At 49.0% G+C, this 21,923-nt stretch overlaps 1 protein-coding gene across 2 annotated transcripts in view; it reads left to right on the top strand.

Annotated features, from left to right (window-relative positions):
* SLC24A3 (solute carrier family 24 member 3) overlaps positions 1-16,440 on the top strand; it is a 465,173-nt gene extending 448,733 nt beyond the window's left edge. For both annotated transcript variants that reach the window (XM_057702549.1, XM_057702550.1), the window contains 2 exons: positions 13,010-13,075; positions 14,610-16,440. In XM_057702549.1, the coding sequence (XP_057558532.1) occupies positions 13,010-13,075; positions 14,610-14,759 (216 nt within the window). In that variant the 3' untranslated portion in view covers positions 14,760-16,440. The remainder of the gene's footprint in view (positions 1-13,009; positions 13,076-14,609) is intronic.
* Positions 16,441-21,923: the final 5,483 nt, after the last annotated feature.

Here is a 21,923-nt window from a genome sequence, read left to right on the forward strand (position 1 = left end):
ATGTCAGTAACACCCACAGCCATGAAAACATACCCTTTTAAGGTTCCAACTCTAGGGACAGGGTGATATCATGAACACAAAAATTCAGCCCTATAAGAAGTCTGGCCAAAATTCATGTTTTCCCTCTGTGGATGACATAACTGGGTTAGTCTGGTCATTCTGCTGGAATTGTACAAGGAGCACATTGAATTCTGTGGTTGAAGACCACCGTTATTTTTGAAGTTGAGGGGGAAATGCAGGAGAAGAAGCAGGCCACTTCTGGCTTATGAGCAGCTGTGGCACACAGGTGGGTGCTCTTGGGGAAAAACGTTTGGTTGAGAAGACCAGAGAAAGATGTGGCATGTTGCATTTTCATCCAAATGTTGCTGTTTCTGTAACCAGTGCCAGAGAGATCTTCATTTCATTCCAGGGATACCAGCATCCGATCTGGCCCTCTCTTTTGAAAGTAGAAATTCTATAATACAATCTATAAACAGTTTATGGGCCCCAGGGAAACCAAAGAAATTTCACTTTGCATATGGTGTGAGGTAGGGATCCAACTTCACTCTTTTGCATGCGGATATATAGTTGTTTCAGCATCAGTTTTTGAAAAGGAGATTACATTTTGAACTTTTAAAAATTCTATGGGGAAAAAAATCTGGTTAATTTATTTTCAGTACTATTCACAACTTAGTAACTGTTAGGAAGCCCATGATTATATTTTGGTTAAATCAGTGTATTCTAGAATCCGTGTTTAATAAATAGTGATAATCTTCACTGTCAGGAAAAGTTTTCATCCTGAATCAGAACTAAAATGTAAAGGGGCAAGAAGCAGGTAGAGGCAGCCAGGTGAGCTAAATCAGGGGAGGGGCAGAGTAATCAAAGCACCCTCAGATCCAAGTGGCATTCTTTTGTTTTTAATTTTTTTTTATTGAGGGATAATTGACATGTAACATTATATTAGTTTCAGGTGTACAACATAATGATTCAATATTTGTATAAACTGTGAAATGATCACCACGGATGTTCATTTTCTAAATGTTTAAAAAAAAATTTTTTTTTGGCCGCTTGCTCACTTGCATGGCATGTGGGATTTTAGTTCCCTGATCAGGGATTAAACCCGTGCCCCCGGCAGTGTAAGCAAGGAGTCCAAACCACTGCACAGCCAGGGAAGTCTCCAAGTGGCATTCTTTAAAATGCTACTTTTTACTTTTTTTACTGAGATAGTTTCATCTCTTTGATTGAGAGGGCGGGAGGAAATCTCCACGAGCAGAAGAACCCACACGCCAAGTCCTGCCCACACTCCTGACTCCTCTCATCCCTCCAGGCACTGCCCCCAAGTACAGCCCATGCTGAGCATCATATCACATAATCTCTTCCCCGTGTCCCTGTTGATCCCCTCTCTTCCCTACTTTGTCTGACAGTCATTTATCCGGATCATCTCCCTGCAGCTGGAGCCTGAGTGTAAAACCTTGTCTACTCTGCATTTGCCATCCACACAGCAGGACATTTTCCTTGTTTAAATAGAGAATAAAATTTATTTCCTCAATTGCAGGGGCAAGCAATCCTCGTACATCAGTAGCTCCTGAGAGTGTTGTCATATTTCAGTCCAGTTAAACAATGTATATTCATGGTGGTGACTTTCAGTCATCCAGAAAAAAATTAAGAAAAATCTTTTCATCAAGAGCAGTCAAGGTGCTGGCATGTAGAAAGGTGGACTTTAATTTTCTGGGAAACTTTACTCGTGCAGGCTACCTCTTTGTCTAATAACAGTAGAACAAACTAGTGGCCCAACTTGGCCCAACCAAGCTGTGTCTTCTGGTTTTCCTGGAAGCTAGAGGTTGAAGAAGATGACCCTCTGGAACCAGAGCAGCTCACAGAGGTGGGAAGGGCTCCCAGCAGAGCCTCCCCTTGTCTCTTTCTCCAGCTCATCCTTCAGGTAACACTTGAATATCCACCGTGAGCTCCTAAAGCCGAGTCAGGTGTCAGTGCTGTGTTTTTCATCAGCAGGTACCATCAAGGCTGACTTTGCCCCTTTGTCTGAGCCTCCCCCAGAGGAGTGATCTCCCTGAAGGCAGGAACTGTGCCCGTCTTAGGCATTTATGTTTCCTCTCTGCCTAGCACAGTGCCTGGTACTTAGAATGTGCTCAAGAAATAGTTGTTGGATGGGTGGATGGATGGATGGATGGATCCTAACTTTCCCGTCAGCACTACCTCACCTGGGGAGGAAGACACATGAGCAGAGCAGAGTGGAGGAACAGGCTGACCTGAGAAAAGTGTGGGGGACAAAGACAGCAGCACTAAGACTAGCTTAACATTTGTTGAGTCCCTACTATGCGCCAGGCACTGCAGAGAGGCCATGCACACACAGGCTCATCTAATTCTGACAACTGCTAAAGAAGCCAAGCATCATTTCTGCAACCAGTGCGTATTGTGGACCTACTATGTGCTGGGAACTTGGCAAGGAGCTGGAATTACAGAGTGAACAAGGCAGGCCAGCCCCTCCCCTCGGACCATGTGCCGAGTCAAGGGAGACAGACAATCCATGAGGCACAAACACAGGGGCACTGACTCCAGAGGAGCAGCCCATGAAGACAGTGAGGTGGGTGTGGGATATCGAGGGGCACCCGTCACGCTGGATCTGCTGCCCAGGGCGGTAGGTTCTGTGCTGAGCGGCAAGTGGCCAAAAAGTGTGGGGTGTGATGGGCAGGAGGCACCCTGTAGAAGCAGGGGACGGCAGGGGCAGGGACGCTGGGCAGCTGCATCTGGGAACAGAAGGAAGGCCAGGGCACTGGGTGAGGTGGGCAGGGGTCACGGATTCACTGTGAATTCAGTGCTATTCTAGGCCCAGTTCTGCAGGCCAGGATCCCAGGGCCTCAAGGGCTTAAATCCCACAGCCAGAAAGAGGCAGAGAGAGGACAGTGAGATTTCTTCTCTCCACTGGGAGAGGCGGAACTGTGGCCAAAGCAAATCGTGGCACAGAGGCCGGCGTGCCCTGCTGGGGCTGAGCGCGTGAGGGTCGTTGCTGGGGTGGAACATGAGATGGGACCCATCCTTGAGTTTGAGTCTTTGACGAGAGAGAGGACAGGGTCTGCTTATTAAGGCTTCGGTGAGCACTTCAACTTCGTGGAAAGAGAGAAGGAACTGGGAGGGAAGAGAACTCCTGACGCCCAGATTCCAGTTCTAAAATCCTACAGGCGTTGGTGCAACTCAAATCGCCACTGGCCAAGCCCACAGTAAGTGGTGAGTCTACAGCAGTTTCCATCTGAGTGTTGGAGGAACTGCTTGGATCCTTCCATGAAGATGACCCATTTGTCCAGGCCCTGGGTCCCATCGCAGCCTTCACTGGGCCCTGAGAGGCCAGCCCACCACCCCCAACCACACTGTAGGGGCACCAACGCGTAATTTTATGCCAAGATGCAGAAGTTGCTTCAAAAGATAGTTCCAGGTTCATGGAAAAGCGCATTTAGAGGCTTATTGGCCGTGAATATTTTGGTCTTCCCTCAACTCCGCCTCCAGCTTTTCTCAGGAGAGCGTGTCCTTTCTCAAAGGACCCTCGGGGGTCTCCATCTATTAGCATTTCAGTAACCCCACCACATCTTTCTGTAGCTCCGACATCAGCACCCAGCTGCCTCTGTGGGTTTAACGGCCTCTCAGCCCTCGTAAGCGACCTACTACAATTCTGAAGCAATTTTCCCATCTCGCCGAGATGGGTTTCCAGGTCATAGTGATTGGATAATTACCACTGAGACAACTGTCTTGTGCAAGGATTAGGTTCAGGCACCTGACAGCGAGAAATGAAAGCAGTTTTACAGATTTTGACATTTCTTAGCGCTTGTGTCTTGCTCAGAAGCCTGCTAGCTACCTAAGAATTGTTTCTAAAAATCAGTTTGGAAAATGAGTACTTCTTGTCCCATTTTGGTGACAAATGTCTGTTCTACCTGCACCCACAGAATGAAGAAATTCACCAGGCAGCCAGGGCAAAGCTCAGATTTCTGAGCTGGGGCTTAGAAATGTAAAATAAATCTAAGTACCAATGGACAGAGGCAGCAAAGGAGTCTGTCTCTGTCTCTTTCCAAGCAAGAACCCACCTGATTCCAGAATCCACAGAGGTCAAAAGAAGTGATCAGAAATGTTCTCACCCCACCCCTCCTGTCTGGTTCACTCTTTCTGGTCAGACATGAATTGACCGCTTTCTGTGTGCTAAGCGGGTCGCCGTCGCTGGGGCCGCCTCAGTGACCCCCACAGACACGGTCCTGTGCTCGTGGAGCCCCAGCCTCTGGGAGGAGATAACTGTATAGGCAATAGGCAATTCCAAACCAGGTGTGATGTGTGCTCTCCTGAGAGCTGGTCATGCAGGGGTCGTTGCAGCATGTGGCCGTGTGTGGCAGGGGCCAGGGCACCCGGAATGCATGTGAGGAGGTGGCACTTCCTCTGAGAATCTGAGATTATCAGAAGCCAAGCAGGTAAAGGTGAGAGGCCTTTTCTGAGCAGAAGGAACAGCTAGTAGAAGACCAAGTTAAAAGAAAGTTCCGTGCACGGAAGGACCCCCAGGGCGGCTCCTCTGCTTGGCGGTGGGGGTGGGAAGCGTGGTGGTAGAGAGATGAGTGGCAGGAATGAATGAGAGCCCAGAGAGGCCACGTGGGCAAGGCCACTGAGAGCCCGTGGTCATGGAGACAAGGAAGAGGGTGGAGTGACTGTCCTTTTAGGAAGGAGATTCCAGCTACTGCATGGGGAGAGGGTTGGAGCCACACAAAACAGAGGCCCAAGACCAGTTATGAAGGATTTGTAGGAAAGAGAAAGTATGTGACCTGGGAAAGACAGCCTGGGGGAGGGGGAGGGGAGCACATTTAAGAGGCAGTGTCCAGGGTTCCATTTAGGACAGATTAGGTTTGATGTGTCTGAGGGTCATCCTGGTGGAGATGTCCTGCAGACCGTGGGATAAAGGCATCTGAAGTTCAGAGGCAAGGTCTCCATTTGACAGTCAAGAGCATTAATGTGGGTTTTCAAGCATAAAACCTCATACAGGAAATAAGTGTAAATAGAGAAGAGAGCCCAGAATCTGGAACCGTATCCTGATGTCAGGTAGAAAAAACCATCCAGTGAAGGAGGCTGAGGAGTGATCAGCCAGAAAGGAGGGAGATTGGGAGAAAGTGGGCCCAGGAGAATGTTTCCAGAAGGAAGGAGGGGCCACGTGGTCCTTCTTCCCAGGCCAGCTGTCCGCCTGCCGTCACCTCTTCTGGGAAGGTGCCCCAGCCACGTCCACTGCCTCTGCAGACACATGGGCTGTCATCCCTCCTCCCTCTCTGAGAACAAGAGCTGTGTCCGACTCAGCCAGCGCACTCATAACCCACCGCTCCGTTCTCGAGGCGTCCACATCTCCCTTCTCACCTTTTTAGCCAGGATTCCCGAATCAGGCTCCTGGTACCTGGACCCTGCTTCAGCTGCTGGACCAGTTTTCCTTTTTCTGAAAACCCTGCCCCAACCTCTGGACGGCGGGTGCAGGAGAAGAGACTGCGCGGAGCTCTTCCCCACCCCACCCTCCGTGAGGCCGCATCGGTGGCTTGCACTTGACCTTGGCAGGAGTATTGACACCATGGAAACCAGCAAAATGCAGAAACCGCTGCCAGGGCCCGTCTACAAGCTGTTCCCACGGACCTGGAAGGGTAACTGGGGATTGTTTGGCGACATTGCAAAGAATGTTTCTTCTCAGTTCTTCTCGAGGCTGTTCTAACAAGGCCCTGGGGGCTACCGTGACACACCCAATCCCTTGAAGGTGAATCTTGCCCTTTAGATTTCAGGCGTTGTTTTAGGAAAATAAGGTGATATTTGAGGGAAGGCAGGGTCTTGACCGGCCCCCCAGGAAAGGGCTGACCTGGGTCACCGAGCCCTGAAGCAGATTCAGTCTCGCTGTCTGTCAACGTTTAGAGCCCCAGAAACCACTGCCTCCTGAGACAGGGATGGGGTGAGGAGCGTATTCGGGGGGAGCGGGGAGGAAAGCCCAGCAGGGAGCCGGGAGTGTAACTGGAGGACAGGCAGCAGCCAGAGGGCCGCTGGTGGGGCGGGTGGCGCTTCCGGGGTTCCGGGAGGGGCCCTCCGGCGCAGACACCAGTACTGGCTCTGTGGAGTCAGCCGGCCCCACCAAAGTCGCGAGAGGGTGGGGGCAGATGGGACCTGGGCGGGGCCCCAGGCCTCTGCTGCGCGGGCACCTGTGGTTCCTGCGGTGCATTCAGGACTCTTCCAGAAATGACAGACGGGAAAGGCCCGGATGCCACCTCGGGGAGTTCTCCGCAGGTAATGAGAACTCTGGCTTTTTCCCTCTGCCCTGCAAGGTGCACGGAAGAATCTAGAATTTACAGGCTGAAGCCCCACTAAATGCAGACTTGACCCCTTACCAGCTTCATGGCCTTTTGTAACACTGTGCTTTATGATAAGAAATATACATTTGCGTTTCCTTTCTAGCATAGAGCTCCTAAAACCCTCAGGATTTCCTAAGGAGAGCTACAAAATGAGGTGACTTTAGGACAGCACCTGAGGATGGGGCTGATTGGCAGGGGAACCAAGCCTGCGATTGGAGGGTTGGAACTTTCCGTCACAGTCCCCGCACTCCAGAGGCGCAGTGAGTCACCCGTGGCCGTAGATTTAATCAGTTGTGCCTCTGTAATGAGGCTTCTGTAAAAGCCTAAAAAGGACAGGGTTCAGAGAGCTTCTGGGTTGGTGAACGTATGGAGATTCAGGGACAGTAGGCTCCTCCGGCCCCCCAGAGGGCACGGAAGCCCCCAGCCCTTCCCCACACCTTGCCCTGTGCGTCTCTTCCATCTAAGTTATGTCCTTTTATAATAAACTGGTGATCTAGTAAGGAAAAGGTTTCTCTGAGTTCTGTGAGCCCCCTAGCAAACTAATAGAACCCAAGGAGGGGGATTCTTCTTGGAGCCTCTGTAGGAACCTCTGATCTATAGAACCTGGTCGTCAGAAGCACAGGTGACAACCTGGACTTACAAGTGGCGTTTCAACTGGGGGGAGGCAGGTACAGCCTTGCAGGGCTGAGCTCTAACCTGTGGGAGCTGCTGCTGCCGCCAGGTAGGTAGTGTCAGGTTAAATTGTAAGATACCAGGTGGTGTTGCATAATTGCTTGGATGGGTGTGTGGGGAAACACTCTCCCCGCCCCCCCCCCCCCCACACACACACACCGGTGAGCAGAATCTTACCCTGGTTAAGGGCTTCACTTCCCTCAGCCTGAGCTGTCTCAACTTTACAGGCAGAACAAGCCACCTCGAGGAGTGGCCACTAGAATTCAGTGCAACCCTGTGTTCACGTGCCCACTTGGGCAGGAAAGGACTTGGGCACCAGCTGTGGTTAACGTGCTTCTTTTCTGTCTGCTTGTTCACTTTCTGACTTCATTTAATTGTTCAAGGAAAGAGATCTCCACCCTGTGATGTTATACAACGTAAAGTCATGGCTGGACACATCCATTTGGAACCGAAGCCCAAACAAGTGTTCAAACTACCCAAGTCAGAAAATGCAAAGTGACACACCACATGTGTTCCAAGTTATAAACCAATTAGCAAAAATCCAGGGGCTTCTTGTTTTTCCGAAAAGAATTTGCTGGTTGGGTGGAGCTGACCTCAAAACATACAGAGATTTTAAAATGTAATGTGGGGGGGTGTCAGAGTCTTAGAGGCTGGGGTCCTCAAATGGTGTAGGATTCAGGGAGCAGTTGTATGAGCCACACGCACATGGGAAACCAGGGGTGACACGGTCTCTGTGTTTGTCCGTACTAAAAACCACACATCCACGGAGCCTAAATTCCTGTTGACTTGGGAACCAGCCAGCCTCCTGTTTCCTCTCCAGCAACTGCCAAGAGGGAATTGGGGAATGGAAGTTGATAGTTTTAAAGGCAAGAAGTAAAAACAACATTAAATGTCAGGGCTGAACATTCCGAGTGCGTTGCCTGCTCTCAGAAGGGCACTGCCATGGGGACTTCCTGCCTTTGCACTTGCTGGGCCTCGCAGCTGGGAGGCAGGAGCAGGGGGATGTTGGTTTAGATCCACGCTGTGCAGCTGGAGCTCCAGGTCCTTTCCAGAATTGGTCCAGAGGTTGGTGCGATTGTCTGGCTTAGCAAGCCTCCAAGAAACTAGTTTTTCAGGGGGTTGAGTGAGATTTGCTGCCCTCAAGGAAATTTCTAGGGTAATGGAAATGTTTTATATTCTTGTTGGGATGTGAGTTACCTGGGTACATGCATTTGTCAAAACTCATCCAATAGTACACTTGAGATCTGTGCATTTTACCATATGCAAATTTGCCTCCATTGAGGGGAAAAAGTGGTTTTGGTGCCCTCTGACTTTCTTGCTTGAAAAAACCAGGCTTAAAGCCAACCTTCAGTGTGGTCAGTCTCCCCACCCAGCTCTCCAGTCGTGTCCCTTGCCATCCAGCCTCACTGCCTCCAACACACGCATGCACGTGCACGCGCGTGCGCACACACACACACACACACACACACACACACACAGCATCACTAGCAGATGCTCATTTAAACATACAGTGTGTGGAGCCAGGGGGAGTTAGGTGCTGTGTGGAATGAGGGAAAACTCAAGACCAAGGTATCTGTCCTCAGAGCACTGGGACTAGCTGGGGAGGTAAGAACCCGCCCCGCCCCTGCACCAGGGAAAGTTAGGATGAGATCAGCGTCAGCTGAGAGATGAAGCCAGCAGGGGCTCAGTGAACTTGGAAGAGGCGAGGGACCTAGGGAGGGATGGCCAGAGGAGGGGTGGGAAGAAGGAGAGGGCCCCATCTGAATGTTCCCAAAGAGGATAGGTGTGTGCTGAGCAGGGTGGGTGAGTCCTCCAGTTCGGTGAGGGCTCCCAGTGCCCGACGACGGCAGGGAGCAGGTGCCTTTGAGGACCCAGAATAGTCCCGGGCTGTCTTCATTCTTTTCATTCTCCTGTCGGCGAGGAGGAGCCACTGTCGGCCTCTTTTCATTTTGCGTCTGTTATAAAATCGATACATGGTGATAGCTGCAAACCGAAGCGGTCCACCAGCAGGAGAATAATTAAACAATCCATCGTATATGTACACTGTTATAAAAAGAACTGAGCATATTTGAAAGTTGCCGAGAGAGTAGATCTTAAAAGTCCTCATTACAGGAAAGAAAAGTGTTTGTAATTATGTTTGGGGACCGGTTGTGGGGATCATCTGCCAGTTTATACAAATATCACATCATGATCTTGTACCCCTGAAACTAATATAATGTTAAATGTCAACTATACCTCAGTAAAAAAATGAAATGAGCTGTTGATGCAATGAAAACCATGAAGGAATCATAAGAAATTAGGCTGAGTAAAAGGATCTTGGCAGAAGAGAGTGCACACCGTAAGATGCCATTTATACGACAGGCTAAACCAACCTACGATGGAGAAGCTTAGAGCAGTGACTGTCCCCGGGTGAGACTGGCTGGGAGGGCACAGGAGAGCTCTCTGGGGTGATGCAAGTGCTCTACCTCACAGATGCAGTTTGGGGGACGTGGATGTATGCATTTCTCAAAACACAGTGAATGGTGCAATTACGATTTGTGAATTTCACCATATGGAAATTGCATCTAAATGTAAAAGAGCTGTGAACTACAAGTGAATCCTGTGTAGAGAGATGCAGGCTGAAGTGATAGGGGTGATGTGTCCTAGATTACTTTGAAGTTCATTAAAAAATAAGATGCTCTGATTCTTTCAGCTTTTCTGAATGGTTAAAAGCGTTCATAATAAAATGGATTTAAAAAAAAGCTATACACACATATAAAAGCAGGGAAGGGAGACAGGGAATTTGGGGCACGGGTCGCATTGCTTCTAGAACGTCATCCAGGGTCTCTCTGGCCAGTCCACCCTGCCCCACAGAAACACTGGCCTTTTGTAAACCACACTCAAAACACCACCTCAAGGGCATCCCTGATCCATTCACCGATTATGTATCAAGCATGTGGTCTGTGCCCAGCCCTGTGCCAGGTGGAGGATGAAGTGCTGTGGTCCCTGCTCTCGTGGGGTTTGTCACCTACTGAGGCATTGACCAGGGAGCTGCCAGGTGATGACTGTGTCAAAGTAGCAGCCAGGGGAGCCAGGGAAGTGGGCCCGGGCAGATCACGAGTGGGTGGAGAATAATGGCCCTGACTTACTGAGCACTTCTTATACACCGGGTCCTATTCAAGCTTAACGTGGATTAATTCAGTGAGTACTTACAACCACCCTCTAAGGTGGGAACTGTATCATCCCCATTTTACATCAGAACACTGAGGTTTGGGGAAGTTAAATCACTTGTCCATGATTATATAGCGAGTGGGTGACTAAGCAGGAAGCTGGGTCTGGAGCCTGTGCCCTAAACGAGGGGTCAGCACACTTTTTCTGGAAAGGGCCAGAGAGGAAATACATTAAGTGCTGCGGGCCGTACCCTCTCTGTCAGAACTACATGGCTCTGCCACTGTAGCGTGAAAGCAGCCACAGACAACATGTCAGTGAATGAGCTGAGTTACAATAAAGTTTTATTTATAAGTGCAGACGATGGGCAAGATGTGGCCCGTGGGCCATGGTTTGCCAACCCCTGCCCCCAACCACCTATGGTCTCCAGTGGCTGGAGGTGTTCAGGTTGGACCAGGGGCAACTGAAGGAACCCTGATTCCTGACTGTCACATCCATAGGGAAGTGGGGGTTCAGGTAGTAAGGAACCAATGCAGCCTTTAAAAGCCCAGGTCTCTTACAATGAAAAAAACAAAAATACACCCCTGGGTGCGTGTGGCCATCCATTACCAAAGGAAGCTGCAGCGAAAAAGGTGAAAAAGTGAAAAATACCCAGAAACCCCACAAAAGTAGGTTGTCTTTAGTCTTTAGAGCCAGACTTACAATTTCAGCAGCACTGTTCTTTGACATTTTATGTGACTGTAGAAAGAGTAAATAAAGTTCCAAAGCTTTGGTTGAACATAATTCATTTTAAAAAGCCTTGGCCAAAAGAGGACTGTCCTGCTTCGCCTTGCTCTCACTGGCTCTTGGTTTCTTAAGGGCAGGAAATCACTTTACTTGGTCCTTGTTGCTGACAAGGATCGGACCCTGGAGCTCCCAGGGCAAACTGGGCTGGGAATGCATTGGCCCCCCTCCTAGAAGAATCCACGCAGTGTTGAGAATTAAGAGCTCAGAAGAGACTCTCTTTCAGTACCAGGCATTTGTGATGTACACCTGGGTGTTGGCCTCTTTATACCAACACAGCTGATGAGAGGGGGAAAGCCAGTTCACAGCCTGGCTGAGGATCTGCAGGAAGTGTGGCCGCCAGCTGGACTGAGATGGGGCCGATCTCCCGTTTGTCTGCAATGGCTTCACTGGGTCAGCCCGCTGCTTTGGTGTCATGGAGACATGATTTGTGTCCCTTATTCTTCAGGAGGCATATGGTATGGGAGGAATTTCCCAGCTGGGGTTCAGCAGATGGTTGGCTCACAGGGACTGTGTGGGCAGGAGAGAGCTTGGCCCATTCCCCATTGTTTTTCTTAGTGAGATGTGTTATGTTCCGGGGTCCCCACAGAAAGGGTTGGCTATTTAGAGCATGCAGTGTCCTGTCACCAAAAGATGAACCAACACACCCACCTACAGAGACACCCACACGTTACCACGCCCACACCTGCGGGTGAACTGGAGCAAAGGGGTGAACCTTGTCAGAAGGACCCAAACCACTCCCACTAATAATAACCACCTAGTTCTCTGATGAAATCAGTCAACCTACCTCGCTTTCCCTTCTGTGAGTACAGGTGAGCCTTTGACTCCCAGGAGGACAGTGTACATTGGTGGGGGTTGGGGGAGGTCCCCAAACCTGGATGCACATTAAGAGTTTCCAAGAGAACCAGGGGAAATGAATGTCAAAGTCCCATCCCCAGGACGCTCGGAGGTCAGAAGTGGGTTGAGCCTTAGGACTTTTTCTTAAACTTTCTCGTGTGTCAGAACCAACTGGAGGGTCTATTAAAACACAGGTTGCTAAGCCCTGTCCCCAGAGTTTGCTGATTCAGGAGGTCTGGGTGGGCCTGAGATTCTGCTTTTCTAACAAGCCCCTAGGTGATGCTGCTGCTGGTCCAGGGAGTGCCCTGTGAGCACGGCTGCCCTGAGGTAACCTCCTATTTCTGGACAGCAGCCTCAGAACCCAGCACCAAGCAGAAGGGGCATCTTCTCAATACTATACAAGAAACTTTACCACCTTTGTCAGCCAAGTTGGCCCCTTAATATTGTCTATCTGTCCTTCCCAGTACTGCAGCCACTAATCACATGTGGCTCTTTAAATGTAAACTTGAATTAATTAAAGGTAGGGTTAAAAATTTCATTCCTCTATTGCTTGAGCCACCTTTCAAGTGGTCAAGAGCCCCGCGTCCCTCACGGCTACCATACTGGATGGCACAGATGGAGGGCGTTTCCATCACGGCAGGAAGTTGTACTGGATAGCACTGTTCTCTAAGAATTCCAGAAATTGGTTTTTTCTCTTCAGAGATTACCTGTTAACCCCGCTGTATTACTGTGAAAGACAAAACAGAATATCAGAAATGGAACGTTAACTCTTTCCTCTTCTGTTCTTGCTCAAGATAGCAACCCTCATCCATGGCTTCCCAGCAAGTTCAGGTGAAGGTTATAGACATTTGAATGCAAAAGAGATACAAAGTTTAGTAATATTTTTCAAAATGTTGCTCCCATGACCCATGTTATTAAATTTACCCTAAAAGTTGTGTGTCAAGAAAGTGGAAGCTCAGGTCCCCAGGAAACAAGAATCAGTCCACAAAGGATGGAGAATTCAAGTGACTGAGGGGCAGTCAGCGGACACCCCTGCTGGAGAGGGGTGGGATCTGGCTACAGGTGGGCCAGACAAGAGTGCACCCTGGGTGCCCAGGAAAGCGTCCTCCCTGCTGCAGAGCTGCTGTTTGTTCTCCATCCTGGAGGAGAGACTTGGACTCACTGGTACTCACGGCCCCGCACTCAGCAGACATGCTTTCAGGAGCCTGATGCCGTGTCATCCTTTGTTTCAGATTCGGCTGAACAGCAGGGGACTGATCTACTCCGTGGGCTTGCTCCTGGCCTCCGTCTTTGTCACGGTGGGTCTGCAGCTCTCTCCACTCCCCAGTTCCCATGTTCTCCCCCGACCCCCATGGGTTCCCTAGCTACAGTTTATTTGGACACTAGATGGGCTTGGCCTCCTGGTGGATGGGGACAGTCAGCCTCCAGATGCACCATCTCGCGGCTGTTTCTTCCTGAAGTGGATGCTGGCAGCCCACGAGAAAGCCTTCCTTTCTGAAAGGAGCTGGTCTCCTTTCAGAAGCTGGGTCTGTCTCAGGTCAAACACAATCTTTTATCAAAAGCAAAAGGGAGATCCCACTTTTTCTTCAAGATTAGTCAACAGAAGATTATATTGCAGTTAACTGAGTATTCCAGGTTACTAAACATCTCCATAAGTCCATGGCTTTGACCCATACTTAAAGGCTGAGCACGGACTTGATTGACAGTGCATTGTTAAGCCACTGCACTACCTTGGCCATCACATCCACTTGTGTAAGTTAATGTTCCAATTCAACTGACCCATTTGGTAGGAACAAGTTCACACCACCACAGGGACTGACACACTTGAAGTGTCTGTTAATGTATACGTATGTCACTGAATTTTCACAATAAGAGCAATGTGCTTTTTCCTGAATTTTTGAAGGAACTATTCGTTGAATCACACCTGGCATGTGAACATACATATGGTAGAGAAGGGGAATTCAAAAGGGCAGGAGGGGTGATGTACAGGGTCAGGATGCAAGTCCAACGTCCAGGTTTTACCAAAGCAAATGCTGCCTTACAGAAAAGTGAAAGCCCATGTCATCCACTCTTTTGTCGTTCAGGAGGTTCTTCAGGTGGGTATGACTCAGGGTTATACTTATAATGGCCAGACACTCTGCTTAACGCTCATACTCCCGCATCTGGAGCTCACGCCCCCCCACCCCCACCCCCGCCACCCTGCGCGAGGCAGTCACCGATATCAGCCCCATTATGCAGACGCACAACCCGGGCCTGCAGGGAAGTCGTGCCTGACATTGGAGTGCGCGCTCAGAGCTGTAGCTGTGGCACGTCCGTACGCTGCGCCGCAGCCCTGCAATCCCGGGAGACCGGCTCTCCGCTGCCCAAGCGGGGCTGTTGAAAGGCTGAGAAGAAGTCGGTTTGGGGAGGAAGAATTCAAACAGCTTAAGTTTGCAGTGCCCATCTGACTTCCAAGGCGAGAGGTCAGAACAGCCGTTGGAAAGACGAGTCCGCGTTCAGGAGCAAGTCCACGCTGGACACGCCAGAACGTAGATGGGGTTTAGAGCAGAGGAGTTGGATGAAACCCCCAAGGAAGCGAGTGTAGACAGAAAAGAGACCGAGCTGTGAGTCCCGGCGCCCTCCAACAGTCAGAGGCCAGGATCAGGGGACAGAGCCTCAAGAGGAACAGAGAGGGAGCCCTTGGAGAAGCAGGAAGGAAACTGGTCGCACTGCGTCCGGGGAGCCGACTGGAGGAGGGGCTTCAGGTCGGGGGTTGGTGGGGGGGGGTCCAAGGAGAGGACTGGGCGGCCCTGGCACGCCCCGCACCCTCTCACCGCGCTCTGTGCTTTGCAGGTGTTTGGCGTCCACCTGAACAAGTGGCAGCTGGACCGGAAGCTCGGGTGCGGATGCCTTTTCCTGTACGGAGTGTTCCTGTGCTTCTCCATCATGACCGAGTTCAACGTGTTCACCTTCGTGAACCTGCCCATGTGTGGGGACCACTGACCCGCGGCCTCCGCCAGCCTCGGCCCCTCCTTCTGTGCAATACGAGCCCGGCGCCCGAGTCCGGCCCCCTGGCGTGGCCTCTGCACGGCCCACCAGCCTGGGCTCCCGCCCGGGCCGGTTCCCGGTCCCCGGACCCGGCCCCCACCCCCCACCCCGGCTCCGCCCTCCCGCCTCCTCCACGTGAAGACATCCAACACCCGCGTGAATTTTCAAGCTCCGTTTTTGAACAGTGACTGAGATTCTAGGAAAACTGGCTGCTAACTGGCCCGAGCCAGGCAAAACTTAGTACATCCCTCGTCCTTTTTTAAGTTATTGGATGGAAGACTAGCCTAATTTATGACCCAAGACTGTGGAAGGAGAGCGAGGTCCATTGACGGTAGGGAGTGTTTGGGATTTCCTTATGCTTGGGGCTGATTCCTAGGTTACTGGGTCTTGGGGGTTGTTTGGCTTTGGGGGGTCCCCCTTTTTCTTCCTTTTCTTCCAGAGATTGAGAGTTTTTCTTGCATCTTCTTTCACTGGGCTGTGGATCCGTCGATGTTCCACGGGTGTCCCAGCTGCGTCCTCTGGGGTCGAGTCCCAGGCGCGTTGGAGCTTGTGTGGATTTAGTGCAGATCAGAGGAGAGGCTGGCGAGGCCCTGGAACAAATGCGTGACGCGTCGCACCTGGGGGGCCTCCGGCAAGCCCCGCAGGCTTTCCCTGGGGCGCAGGGTTTTCCAAGAAGACAGCTGCTCACCTGTCCATTTTGACCATTGCTCTCTCCCCAGGTTCCTTCTAGCCTCTCAAGCAATAGCTGTAGCCTTCCAGCTACCAGGGCCTTTGACAAGGGGCCCAGGTTACCTTTCCAACGGAGAGCTCCAGGCAGCCAGCAGCAGGAGCTTCCCCGCCTGTGAGTCCTGAGATGGGCTCTCTTTGCTTGGTGTTTGGGGTGTTGGGGTGACAGGGAGTGTGACCCAAAGGCCACCACCGCTTTACACGCAGGAGGTACAGACACTGGTTTCTTGGAACATGGAGAGATGCGCACTTTGCACAGACGTCGCCCCTCGGTACTGAGTACACTGGACCCTGACCACTGGCTCGAGGGCCAGCGTCCTTCCTCCCGGACGCCGCCGCCCAGCTGCCCCAGCGCCACCGCTCCCTTCCTGGGGGAGGAGAGGGGTTGTGGGGGTGGACAAGGAGAAAACAGAACTGACACCTTGGAAACCGCAGGATGTGTTCAGTGCAGACTCGCTCAAGGGCATAAGTTATTATGGACATTGTTGCCGATCACTGCTCAGCAGCCCTGCTAGGTTTTGTCTGATGCTGAATTAATTATGCAGATAATTCCACCGAGTTAAGACCCACCCATGCTTGTTCACTTGTATTTATTGAAACTGTGGATTCTTGCCCATGCCGGCTCATGTATTTACTTTCAGCACTGATCACTTATTCTTTCGGTATGGTTTTCCCCCGTCCCTTGTACACATTCTGGTATGAATTGTAAAAATAACCTGCTGCAAATGGGTTGAATGTTTCTGTCGATGGTGCAAACCCAGGCCGGCATTGGCAGAGGGGCACCTGCCGGCCGGAGGAGTGGGAGAGGAAATCACCACTTTGGGCTCTCAGAGCCAAGACACACTTATGAATTCTGTTACACATTTTGCACTGGTTTATGGCGATTGTTTTCTTGGACGGATGGTGTAAAATAAACTTATCTGTTCTGTATCTTTCCTTGAGCTGCGCTCTTTGCTTTCTCCCCCGGAGTGAGGAGGATGCAGGGAGGGTAAAAAGATGACGTCACCGCATGTTTACTGTTTGTGGGTTGATGCACCCGGAAAGCTGGTCCGTGTCTGGCAGATTGCAGGTACGAGGTGACAAATCGTGGGTCCCCTCTGAATCTTGAAGGGACTCTGCGCCTGTTGTCCTGTAGAATACATGCGACGTTGTATTAGGAATTCTTGCAACTGGACTTGAAAGGAAGAGCACTCCAGAGCGGACGGTGAGGTCCAGCAGGGCTCAAGTCATCGTCTTGTCTGAGTTTAGCAGTTTTCAGTTGTGAAAATTAAGACTTCCCCAAAGCTGACTCCTAAAGAAAGACAGTCACACATAATTGTAATAAGCCATATTCTGCATGACTCAAGAAATCATTACCAGGGGGACTTCCCTGGTGGTCCAGTGGTTAAGACTGGAGGCTTCCACTGCAGGGGGCACAGGTTCAGTTCCATCCCTAGTCAGGGAACTAAGATCCCATGTGCTGCTCTGCCAACAAATAGAAAAGAAATCATCACCAGGATCTGAAAGTAGACTGAGATTAGTAAACAAGCCAAGTTTCCACCTGAAACTCAATATAACTGATTTATAGGTATCAGAAGAAACAGCGGGTAATTCACAGCACCAACTTTATTTTTAAAAATCTTTTCACAGGTGGTGGGAAAATACTAGAAATTTAGCTTTGAGTGTTTACATCTAAAAATGTTTTACTCATGTGTTTGTGCTTTTTGTATATACACTCTAGACGTGGACCCCGTGTTATTATTGTGCTGACTGGTGCTTACAAAGCATAAGATGCTTTTAGGTTAAATATTCTGTCATACTGGTCTTAATTAGTGTTAGTCTTAATCTTTAGCAAAGACATTTGATCCAAAGCCTGACTTTTTTTTTTTTTAACACATTTGCTGTGAAATCTTGAGAATGCATAGTTCCATGCCAGATTTCTCAGAAAATTCTGGGACGAGGTTCTTTGCATATTTCCTGCATCATGATTGCTGGGGAGGTTTCCTTTCTGAAAGGAGCCTTGGGGGTCTTCCCACCCAGATCTCAGCCCATGCACACTATGTCTTGACCTGTGGGTTGAGAATGTGCTTCTAACTGGGCCGGCTGTCCAGCAATACAGAACTGTGATGTTGCTGTTTTCACTGTGCTGGGATTTATTTGGGAGAGGTTGGGATGGGTTTGAGGGAAGAACTTTTTTTCGGTATCCCAAACCTGACAATATCACCAGAGAAACCCTCTCAGCAGTTTTCTCAGACGTGCTGGTGTCAGTAAACTCCCAGGCTTTGATCTAACACATGAGGGGACATCTCCGTAGCCCTAAACAGGAGAGGGTGTGTCCCAAAGCTTGCACTTCCCCCTTAACTGCCTAGTTGACCCCACAGGGGGTACTGCCAGAATACCCTCTTTCTGGAAAGTGTGTTCCCAACGTGGCCGAGCGTGCCAGAGGTCACTGTCCCCACACGTGCCATTACGTGGCATTGGATACACTGAGAGGCCACAATGGGGGAAGTTTCCAGATGGCTTTGCCCCTTCCCAAGCGAAAATGGTGACCCTGCCTTTCTAGAGAGAGTGCACTTTAATATGTACATGGTTTGTAATTACCTCCAAGAAGACCTGGAGGCCTGCTTATTATGTTTTCCTAAATCTGTTGCTTCTGACATTTGTAGCTTAGTCCTAAATTTGCAGGCTAGGGTTTGAGACTCCATATAGCTCAAAAAGCAAATGTGAACTCATTTTAAGCACCCAGACTTCAAAGAAAAGCCTAAATTTTTTTTTAAAGGGAGGTTAGAGGTGGATAATATTGCAAAGTCCAGACAGTTTTCAGTTGTGGTATATAAAATACGAATAACAATCAACCTGCAATAAATGTAAGTGTAGCCTTGAGCTTTATCTAAATGTTCATGAGGATACATTGGGGGGAAAAGAGAAGTAGGAAACGAGAGATGTTGCTCTAAGATTTATTTTCGCCTTTTCAAAATAGGATGATTATCCCATTAATAGATCATTAGCCAATTATTCTGACCCATTTTGATCACCTATTTTGAAGTAGATGGGACATTTCCATATTGGAGTTTGTGTAATCTCATACTAATTAATGTCTCATTTATTTTGATATTTTCTGCAGTGGCTCCTCAACACACACACACACACACACACACACACACACCCCATCTGACACCAAAACTTTGTATGAAAACAATCCAGTAGTTCTTTGAAAAATTTCCAGTTATCCAGCCGTCTGTTACAGCCCAGCTGCAGGAATGGGGTGAATTCAGCCAGCTTTTCTCTGATAAAAAGCCATGCGTCCATTGCACCATCATCTAGAGGTTCGGGGCACTGCAGAGATGCAGGGAAAGTCAGGGACTGAGGCCGTGGACGAGCAGAAAAGATTACCAGCGTGCACGAGATAAATTATGCCTCAGGATTGATTTCACATTGAACTTTGTGGTTTGTTTCAAAACGCAGAGCAGGGTCGTAAAGTTTCACCAGAATCTTTCAGATGGCTTACTGCTGCACTCAGGACATTTATTTCCTTAATAAAGTATACCCAGGAGTCCCATTAACTTTTTACTGAACCTCAGTTTAGCAAAAACTCTTGCGAAGTTGTAGAGATTTTAAATAGAGTGAATAATCATGGTTAATACTTGTTCTGGTTTTGGTCTTTGTTTCTGCAACAGGTGGGCTGAAGGGGAGGATGTAAGATGACAGTTTCAGCATATATGCCATTTAGGGCATAAATTGAGGTCATTTCATAAGCGTATGCAAACATACATGAGTCACATTCTTCTTCACATAACATCCATCTTACCCTGTTTATCAAAAGCTGGATTTGGTGATATCACATCTTCTGGTTAATTTGGGGGACAATTAATCCAGTAACTGATTCCAGAGAACGGCATACAAAGCTGGCAATGAAACATGACAAGGAATTTCTGGATCCCTGCAGTGGTTTTTTGGATACTTCTGAGCCATGCCTATAGGTCATTGCTAAAAAGAGATGCACATGTGTGCAAAAGTGCTTTCAGCATAAAACTAATATTTTAAAATTTTTGCAGAAAAAGAGGTACCCACTCAGTTTCATATCTTTCTGTTTGATACATAAGTCAGACGTTTCACCCCTCTCCCATGACTGGTGAAGATGATTCATTCTTCAAATGCTAAATGCTAACCGTGTGCTCTGGTCAGACACCCTTACTCTAACCACAGATGCCTGCTGCTTTATTATTAGGAGAATCTGTTTTGTCCACTGGTTATGTAACCGAAAGTGGGGTCTGGCTGCTCGTGGCTCAAAAGCCAATAAAGAGGCCAGGCTGGTGGAAAGGAAAGTTTGCTTTATTTTGGATGCTGGCAGGGGCGGGGGTGGTGGTGAGGAGAGTGGGCAACTGTCCAAAGGCCGACTCCCCCTGACAATCAGTGGGCAAGAGCTTTTATAGGTGAAGGGAGGGGGCTGCATGCAGAAACAGCTCAGTCAGCTCTGACAGCCCTCTTGAAACTGGTCATCGGTGATCTGACTAGCATCATCTTGATTGTTTTAGGTACAGTTAATCTTCAGTTCCTGGGTCAGTTTGTTTCCATTTCCTTGAGGCCAGTTCTCGGAATTGTGGCATCTTATGTCATGGCTACAGCCTGGTCATCATGTAGTTAACTTCTTCCACCTGCTGGGGGTTTCAGCCCCTACAAGACAGCTCACAGGACATGGCTCAGAATATTATCTATAGACCCTGAGAAAGAACGAAAGGCCCTTGACTGTGCTTAATGACTAAACTATTATTTGGTCTCCTTTGACTGTTTTCCTTTGTTTCTGTATTTTCTCACTTCTCTGATTAAACTTATTCTTTGGCTAAAGTTTTTCCACAGGCAAAGGCAGGCTGAGGACATAGAGGGCCAGGACCATAGGGTCCTGCTCCGTTTCAGTTACAGGGTTGTGAAATACTAGTTCCATAATATCTAAAAATTCATTATCACGGCAGGTTGAATTATTCCCTCCAGTTTTGCTTAAAAGTTAAATATTATTTACCTTTACATATGACAAAATGCATTTACCTTATTTACTCATCTTATTGCCTAAATCGGTGTTTCCCAAATTTAAGCATGCATCAGAATTATCTGGACACTTATTAAAATCCAGTTTTGGGGGGCCCCGCCCCTGAGGTTTTGGTTCCATAGGTCTAAGGAGGGGCCCAAGAATGTGCATTTCTCACCAACTCCCAGATGCTACCACTGCTGGGTCTGGGTCCCACTTTGAGAACCCCTGGTGTAAATAATGTCCTTTGCCCATAAAGCTACATTTTTCCTGCACCAACATCCACCAGTATTATTGGTTTACAGCTTATAGAAAACACACACAGAGAGATGTATTATTTTATTCTTTCAAAATTCTTTTTCTTTCTACTTCCACTGAGATCTGTGAATGGCTGGAGGAGGGAATAGCAATATGGTCGGTTCTTCAAAACCCACATTGTCTATCACCCGGCAGGGTGCTTCTGCTCCCAGCCAAAGACAACCTTTAAATTCAAACTAAAGCAGATCAAAGCACGTGATTTTAGATGAAGACACGGGAGAACCAAGATTCTGGAGATGTATTAGCTTGAGGGAGATGCCAGCAGGGAACCGCCAATTTCATTCCAGGTGAAAAAGATCTCGTGCTAAACTCCAACAAGACAAAGTAATGGTGAACACAGGAGAAATTTTCTACGCACAAACTTCTACTTGCACTTACAAGCATGTCTAAGTAAGTTTCTGATCTAAAAATGTTATTTTGATTCAAATCCATCCAACAAAGATGTCAGGATTTAAGAAGTAACAGGCTTGCACCGGCGCCGGCCTTCATGGCCCAAGTGCTTCAGACAGTCACAGGTGTCTGCATCATGGTCTTGCCTGTAATGGAAATTCCCTAGCCGTCCAGTGGTTAGGACTCGGCACTTTCACTGCCCCAACCAGGGGTCAATCCCTAGTCAGGGAAGTAAGATTCCACAAGCTGCGCAGTGCTGCCAAAAAAAAAAACAAACCCCAAAAATCAAACCAAACAAACAAAACACCCCCAGCTAGAGATCCTGCCTGGGACTCAGAAACCAGCATTCACAGGCTGATGAGATCAGCTCCCACCTGGAAATGACCCAGGTGAGACGGGTCCAGGCGTGGGACTACCTGTGGCCAGACCTTACCTTGGACTTGGGCTCCTGGCTTATCCACAGGAACCTCCAGGGACACAGTGGGCTCCAAAATGACATGATAAAAGCCACATTTTTATATGCACTAAAAGTTTTGTTCAGAGTCAAGAAGTGGGTTTAGGTATTGGTATGCACAGTTGGGGTGGGGGAAGGCAAGGAGGAAAGGTAAAGTCTTCCTTTCCAGAAATAAAACACGTTATACTTGGCCTATGCTGGTTGGTACAGGGGTGGTCCCCGCAAGGCA

Source organism: Hippopotamus amphibius, chromosome 12, assembly GCF_030028045.1.
Source record: "Hippopotamus amphibius kiboko isolate mHipAmp2 chromosome 12, mHipAmp2.hap2, whole genome shotgun sequence".
Classification (NCBI taxonomy): Eukaryota; Metazoa; Chordata; class Mammalia; order Artiodactyla; family Hippopotamidae; genus Hippopotamus; species Hippopotamus amphibius.